This window comes from Polypterus senegalus, chromosome 18 (assembly GCF_016835505.1).
Source record: "Polypterus senegalus isolate Bchr_013 chromosome 18, ASM1683550v1, whole genome shotgun sequence".
NCBI classification, from domain to species: Eukaryota; Metazoa; Chordata; class Cladistia; order Polypteriformes; family Polypteridae; genus Polypterus; species Polypterus senegalus.
The window spans coordinates 85,482,561-85,491,155 of record NC_053171.1 but is presented as its reverse complement, the minus strand read 5'-3'; the positions used below and the strand labels follow the sequence as shown (position 1 = coordinate 85,491,155).

The following is an 8,595-nucleotide window of genomic DNA, read 5'->3' as shown; positions in this document are numbered from 1 at the left end:
TTGGGGACTGAAACCAATTAATGCTTTCTAAACAGCTTGAACCCTTTGTAAGAACGAACTCAGATTGAAAATATGCTGAAATTCTACACACAGATGTACACCGCACCTCTTAAAAAGTGCGGTCTGTACAATAATGTTGAGGAAGAATTTTTCGTTTAGATATCGTACCACTGATAAATGAAAAAGAAGGCTCATCAGTTTACACAGAGCATAAACTAAAATCTACTAAAACTACCAATGTACTAGAGCGCATGCGTCGTGCGCACCCACAAGACTCCCTCTGCAGTAAAATAACAGGTACAGCAAAAATAACTGAACTTGGATCATACCATAAGCATATGGGGGTGACCATACTGACATGTCATTTCCAAAGACGGCTACCATTTAATGTGTTGAGATTTTACGGTGTACATATTTTATACATGTACACTAAATCAATGTAGTTACTCGAATGTCATAACTGTAGCCTGCTTTTAGCTCACGGCCCTTGTATATTGACGATCCTCCCCGTTACCTTAGGAGTGCATTCAGGTAGTAGCGAACGGAAGGCTGCGGGGCGATGTTTGTTTTCACTGGAGGGTTCAGCTGACTGGCGCTAACGTTGTTTGTCCACAGGCTGTTTCTGGAAGCACCGACTTGCTTATTTTGTTTGTTTTTGCATTGACGTTTGCGGCACAGTTTTTATTTCGTGGGCCATGGCTCTGTGCGGTGGCGTCGGAGCCTCGGCCTTGCCAAGCGAGCTTATAGTCCACATCTTCTCCTTTCTACCGGCCCGGGACAAACTGCGGGCCTCAGCGGTGTGCTCGCGCTGGAGGGAGTGCCTCTTCTACCCGGCGCTGTGGCCTCAGCTCAGGCTACGCCTCGGCGGCGGGTCGGGTCCGCGTACGGACGAGACCCCCAAACTGGAGTTTCTCATGCGGAAGTTTGGCTCGTTTGTTCGTGAGCTGCAGCTGGAGTTTGCTCCGGTCGAAGGCTACCTGAGTCCCTTGCAGGGAGTCGACGGTGGAATGGATCCAACAGGAGATGACCAACAGTTGCCCGGTCGTTGGAGGGATGCTCTGCACACCTATTTGGAGCAGGTGTTGTGTGTGCTAAGAAGTCTGAGAAATAACAGGTAGTAGCAGTGAAGTCGGTAGGTTGTCGAGTGTTAAACGAGCTGAGTATATCCTTAACGTGTTTAGTTTAACTGTGTCGCAGACGCAGAGACAGGCTTCGCCTAAAAGCATCTGACTGACTCAGCATCATTCCACAGGAAAAAAAAAAAATCTACAAATATGCATTTAAGATTATCCTCAAAGAATCCGGCTATCATACGCTACACACCCCTTGCTGTACAGCCAGATGCAGACGGGAAATTTGTGCTACGTGCATACAATTTGTGTGTACTGTATGTACAATGTATATGGGTATGAGTGTGTGTGTGTGTATGTATGTATAATCTCACAAACAGTATTGCAGTTGATTCAGCCGATCATTCATTTTTAATAAAGCCAAATATATTGTACATACAGTAGGTGTTAATTCTGACTCAGGACAAAAAAAATCCAGAGCTTGCGGTTTCGAAAACGTGGTGGTAAGACGCAGGAAATCGAAACTCACCCAAAAGCAGTCTTGAAGAACGCATCTTTATTTGTGTTGTATTAACCCCTTTACTCTGTGAAGTCGCAAGCTACACATATGGTGAGACCAGACCAGACCATTGACTATATGATAGATTATGTTGTGTTATACTTTTAGATTATATTGTTACATACTTGAACACCAATTCGCAGGAACGTTGTAACCAACTTTTTTAGTTGCTGATATTTTTGGTACGTTTTTCTGAGAGCATACAATCCAAACTTGACTGTCTGTGGATGTTTTTAACCACCTGAAGGCATTTTAAACCGAAACGAGTTATAACATTTGCTCCAACACGTCTGTTGACTCCTGCTTGCAGTTTATCGCTTATTATATATATTCTCGAGTTTAGGACCAATAAAAAAAAATAAAATAAATAACGGTCTGATAATCAGTGCAGAGGCTGTGGAGAGAGTTTGCAGCTTAAAGTTTCTGGGAGTCACCATCTCACAGGGCCTGTCCTGGGCTGACAACACCTTGGTTGTGATAGGCAAAACACAACAATGCCTTTATTTTTTGAGGAAGCTAAGGAGTGCTGACCTCCCTCCGAACCTGCTGGTCAGTTTCCTTAGATGCACAATAGAGAGCATCATGGCTAAGTGATTGACAGCCTGGTACAACAGCTGCTCTAAGGCTGTTAAAGAAGCCCTGCAGCGGGTCATCAAACCAGCAGAGGCCATCATCGCCATTGAACTGAGATCACTTGAACTCTTGTACAAGACTCGCGGTGTGAGAAGGGCCAAAAACAGTAACAAGGATAATAATACTCATCCTAGCAATTCTTTTTTGTGAGCTCCTCCCATCAGTTAAATGCTTTAGATCAATCCGAATACTGTATACACAAACACACTAAAAAAATAGCTTTTTTCCCATCTGCCATAAAATTTCTGAACTCTCAAGCTCTTCAGTCTAAGATAGGTTTAATTGAATGTGCGTAATAAGCTATATTGGTAATGTGGAATTTACTGATATGATACAATGTATAATTTGAAATATAATATTCATTAATAAGTGCTGTAACAATTTATGCTTCTGTACATTGGGCAATAATAATTTGCTCCGATTACTTGATCACTTAACACTTTATACGACATATGTGAAAACTTGTTAATTCACACAATTTGAACTTGTGACATACTACCTTTGCAGCATACAGCACAGCTGGGTCAGCCTTCTCTTTGTAGGTTATTTTGGGATCTGCTTTATTTTTTTCCAGTGCATATTTGTTTTGCATGGAATATTAACCACATTGGATGGCATGTTGACCTTATTTTTCTCAGTTTCATAATAAATGTTTCATTGAATTTTAAATAACTTGCTATGCTGCTGTATTTAGCTTGTTCTGTGATTTAAATATATCCACATTGTCTAAGTGCTATGTCACTCAATGGCTTTCTTTTTTCTTTAGCTGGTGATGTTGTTTCTTCTTTAAGTGCAGAAACAATTCTAATTTGGATGCTGATTAATTCAAAAATTAGATGTCAGGAAGTCATTTGTTTAGGCTGCATGCCAGACTTAGAATTCTTTCAATTAAAATGACTCTAAAATTATCATAAAGTGACTTTTATCTCTAGTGGTGGGCAAGTGCTGTTATTGAAATTTTTTTTTTATTGAAAAATAACACGGTTTCTTTAGTGCAGCCACAAAAAGAACAAAGTAGGATAGAATTGTCCTCTTACAGGTTCATCATTCTAGATTCACACCCATCCTCAGTCTTTGTTTTGAGTTCACCCATTCTCTTCATATTTGTGTGGGTTTGTTTTGTACATCACAAAGGTGCTTGGATTAGGTTGATTGGCAACTCTGTGTAAGTTCAATTTTCCATTCTATTTGAGTTTTTGGCTTACTTGATGCAAGAATAGACTTTGATCCCAACATCCCTGAACTGAAATAAGAAGCTTTGGAATGGTTTCTCAGAGTAGAAAAATGATCCTAACTGGCTCAAAAATCCTGGGAATGATACAAATCTGGTACTACTCTTATTAGTAGGAGTAAAGCCTTTTTATACATTTTCCTGATTTGAAAAACTACTCCTAACTTCACCAGGATGTAGGACAGCTTGTGAGCTGCCCTAGTTTACTAAGAGCTACCTGAAGACTGGGTTCAGGCAGAGATCAGCACACAAATCCCAGGAAAGGCTGAAAGATCTGGAAACCTTGAACAGAAATGAACTTGTAAAAAAGATACTGATATGGCAGAAATCATATAATATTAGGAACATTATAATGTTTTTGTTTATTACATTATCCTCCCATCTACGTGGAGAAGCCATGAGCTATAAGTCGAATTTAAAGTGTTGTTAACACTATGCTTTTTGGCCATAAAGAAAAGGCAGGCAGGTTTGTGATAGCAATTGTTTGGGTTTGTCACAACCAAGCATTTCTTGAATTTTCACCAAACTTTGAAGGCATGTGAGGTAATAAACAGATTATACTGTACATTTATTCATGACTCCACATAAGGTAATATTAAAAAACCTCTTTTTATGCAAATAGAGACACACATAACAGTCATTACCTCAAATGTGGATGACCATGCATTTGTGAATCACAAGCGATATCACTGTATTAACCCTTTGACGGTCATGGGTACAAATTTTATCTTAGTAGCTGGCATATTACCCTCAAGATAAGCATGTCTAGATGGGTTATTGACAGAGAATTGTCTCACTTACTGGGAATGTTCTAACCACTAAAATGTTTGCTTTATACCTTACTAATCTGGAAGGTGTAAGAAGGCAGGTGGAGACTCTTGGGGCATTCGATAAATACAGCCTCACTGAATATAAAGGAAGAAAGATATTGGAGATCAGCATTGCATACCACAGTGAAAAACGATCAGAAAAGGTGTGCAAGGTTGAACTCGACCTCAGTAACAGTGAAGGAATAGACATGGCTAGTTTCACAAACTTACTTTACAAGGCATTTCTGGTGTACCATAACGGTGGAATCTTTTCATTTCCACCTCATTGTTTGTTACAATATTTAGCATGATGTCACACAGTGGTAACAGTTACAGTATGTGCAGCTTAATGCAATATTGCACTTTTCTTTGCTTTCCTTCATCTACTTATTGTTGTTGTGCAGCATTAGCGCTTGCATCGGAAAAATACAAAACATCATCATGAGTATATGTGTGGCAAGGGGTACTGTAGAATTGGGATGTAATTCGTTCTCAGATGTGCGCTCCTCCTCGCTGGGACTGGGACTAGGATGCTTCATATACACTCACCTAAAGGATTATTAGGAACACCATACTAATACGGTGTTTGACCCCCTTTCGCCTTCAGAACTGCCTTAATTCTACGTGGCATTGATTCAACAAGGTGCTGAAAGCATTCTTTAGAAATGTTGGCCCATATTGATAGGATAGCATCTTGCAGTTGATGGAGATTTATGGGATGCACATCCAGGGCACGAAGCTCCCGTTCCACCACATCCCAAAGATGCTCTATTGGCTTGAGATCTGGTGACTGTGGGGGCCATTTTAGTACAGTGAACTCATTGTCATGTTCAAGAAACCAATTTGAAATGATTCGAGCTTTGTGACATGGTGCATTATCCTGTTGGAAGTAGCCATCAGAGGATGGGTACATGGTGGTCATGAAGGGATGGACATGGTCAGAAACAATGCTCAGGTAGCCCGTGGCATTTAAACGATGCCCAATTGGCACTAAGGGGCCTAAAGTGTGCCAAGAAAAATCCCCCACACCATTACACCACCACCACCAGCCTGCACAGTGGTAACAAGGCATGATGGATCCATGTTCTCATTCTGTTTACGCCAAATTCTGACTCTACCATTTGAATGTTTCAACAGAAATCGAGACTCATCAGACCAGGCAACATTTTTCCAGTCTTCAACTGTCCAATTTTGGTGAGCTTGTGCAAATTGTAGCCTCTTTTTCCTATTTGTAGTGGAGATGAGTGGTACTCGGTGGGGTCTTCTGCTGTTGTAGCCCATCCGCCTCAAGGTTGTGCGTGTTGTGGCTTCACAAATGCTTTGCTGCATACCTCGGTTGTAACGAGTGGTTATTTCAGTCAAAGTTGCTCTTCTATCAGCTTGAATCAGTCGGCCCATTCTCCTCTGACCTCTAGCATCAACAAGGCATTTTCGCCCACAGGACTGCCGCATACGGATGTTTTTCCTTTTCACACCATTCTTTGTAAACCCTAGAAATGGTTGTGCGTGAAAATCCCAGTAACTGAGCAGATTGTGAAATACTCAGACCGGCCCGTCTGGCACCAACAACCATGCCACGCTCAAAATTGCTTAAATCACCTTTCTTTCCCATTCTGACATTCAGTTTGGAGTTCAGGAGATTGTCTTGACCAGGACCACACCCCTAAATGCATTGAAGCAACTGCCATGTGATTGGTTGATTAGATAATTGCATTAATGAGAAATTGAACAGGTGTTCCTAATAATCCTTTAGGTGAGTGTATACATTGTGGTCCAGATCTAATTATGCAGATCCAGATCGTCTGGATGACTTTGATTTATGCGGGGCCGATTCCAGTTCGGCACAAAGACGATTCTTCATGTCGTCAGTTCACACACTTCTCGATGGTCCGAGATTTTTCGGGTGATTTTCTATGTAATAAACTTAATAAGTTATAGTGTAATGAAAATTGCATAATTAAATCTGGACCACACTATACTTCTCATGTCTTACTCTGAGTTAGGACAAATATTTATCCTAGTTTGGCTTTTTGTGCAATTCCTAGGAATGATTCTGAGAGACTTAATAAATGGGGGCCCAGATTTTAGTTTGGAAACTGTCTGCGTGGACTCAACACATTGATGCATCTGTGGTGATTTATGCTGGTACTGTATTCCCCAGTACTGGAATGAAAATTAATGAATAATTCTCTCACTTTTATTTAAAGTACTAGGGGGCTCTGCCCCCTGCTCGCTTTGCCCACCCATCCCCGTGTTTGATTTACCGGATGTACAATTCAAAGAGATTGTTATTTTCATGGGAGTTGTTACATATGAATTATGTTCACTTTTACTTTTGTAAAAACAATACTTGTCCATTATTTCCATCCCTGGGCATAGTTACATCTCCTTCTCGCAGGACATATAACATTGCTCGCGTTGTGAAGGGGGGACGGCTGAATGCATGCTAAGGAGATGCCTTTGGATCATCTGCTGTCTTTCTGCTGCTAGCGAGCTGCCTGTTCGTTGTTGAGCTGGGAGCACATGATGCGTGTCTGCCAAAAGCAATCTAACAACTGCTAGGTTAGATGTCCGTGGAGTTGTTTTAAGTGATGGCTCACTGCCTTGTCTCGCGTGATGTTGTAAAAACAATACTTGTCCTTTATTTCCGGCCCCAGGCATGGTTAAATCTCTTTCTGACAGGACGTGTAACGCTGCTCGTGTTCTGAAGAAGGCAGCTGCCCGTCGATCATTTTAAAGCCTGTACAGCTGCTGTCCTTTTTGCAACTTCGTGTCTCTGCTGCTAGCGTTGTGATCGCTTCTACGTGATCATAAATATACATCTGACCGAATGGTTTTTTCTTTGAAATTAAGCTTGTCGTTGCTTTAACTGTTGCGGGACCACAGATTCTCATAGCGTATGGTTCATTATTGTGTATATCTACGTTTTGTGCATTGAATGATGCAAAGGCGAAAAGACTTTGTTTTCTGCTCTTAGCCTTTTATTTCTGACCTCGCTTTGTCCTGCTATTTTTTCAATCACACCTGGTCCTGATGATTAATTTCCTTTTGTTTGCGCTAATGCGATCTTTACTATCTTTTTTTTGATACTGTAGCGACTGACATAATAAAGTGTCACACAAGTTTTACTTGAACAATCACCAACTTCGTAACCCCAAACACAAGCTTGTAGCACCCTCTCCAACCCCTCATTCCCCGGGTCTCGGGGGTCCCCCCCTTACCGCATCAATCAATACCCCGCTATCAGTCTTCCGTGCTGTAATCTGCCCTCCCTCAATTGGACCTAACAGTCACTTAAAACCAAAGGCTTCAAACTGGCTGGGACCGTACAATACTTTTGAATTTTACTGCTTTCATATTCTTTACCTTTCTCTGCATGTGTATCGCGCCATCGTTTGTTTGAGCGTTTCAAATTCCAATGCTTTCATAATCTCTTATCTGCCTTTTTGTTTCTCCAGCGCTTTTGGGTCTCTCTTCTCCACGCTGCTCTTTCTTCTTTGCTTAGTCGTTGACGTTTCATCTAGAACGTATTGGCCTTATACACTTTATATGTGCTGAGAGCACAGGATCTGTGTGTGCTACGTGCCTTTACACGACTGAGTGTTTTGCTGGCTGTGCTCTTATTTGATATTGTTTGCATCTTGCGGGTCTTTTAATTGTCTTCTGAGAACTTCTGAGAAGATCATGTCTCGTCACCCTGCTTTTCCCTTCCAGGATTTACAGAGAGATACAGTAATGGTATAAAGTACTTTATATGTTAATATATTAAACTCTAAGACATTTTGGCCATTTTATTAAAGTTTGTTAAAACAAAATTTTTTTAATGTATAATGAAATTACCATAATATACAAGGATTCTGTGCCAACACATTTACATTCAAAAAAGCCTCTGGTTTTTGAAAGAAAATTCAATCCTTTAAATTCTGTTATTTCTCATTTATAACTGTAGTGTGTTTCCAGCAGGGTTTGAGCACATTAGAAATGAATCTGACAGGTATTTCTATATTTTCTGTCCAGAAATGAGCATTTTACCCGTTATCTTAATGTTAAGATGTTGTTCTCTGTATTTGAAAAATCTTGCTTATTTAAGTAATTGCTGTCTTATTAGCACAGATATGAGAAGATGCCCTTGGATAGCTACACAGAGTCCCCTCCAAAAATTTTGGAACAGCAAGGCCAATTAATTTGTTTTTGCTGTGCATTGAGGACATTTGTGTGTGAGATCAAAAGTTGAATATCAGAGTTTCTCTTTTTATTTCCTGGTGGTTTACATCTAGATATGCTGAAGAACAT

General features: G+C 40.6%; 1 protein-coding gene across 1 annotated transcript in view; it reads left to right on the top strand.

Annotated features, from left to right (window-relative positions):
* The first annotated feature begins 286 nt into the window (after positions 1–286).
* LOC120518557 (F-box only protein 33) overlaps positions 287–8,595 on the top strand; it is a 34,624-nt gene continuing 26,315 nt past the window's right edge. Inside the window, exon 1 of the mRNA XM_039741415.1 lies at positions 287–1,114. Within this exon, the coding sequence (XP_039597349.1) occupies positions 696–1,114 (419 nt within the window). The 5' untranslated portion in view covers positions 287–695. The remainder of the gene's footprint in view (positions 1,115–8,595) is intronic.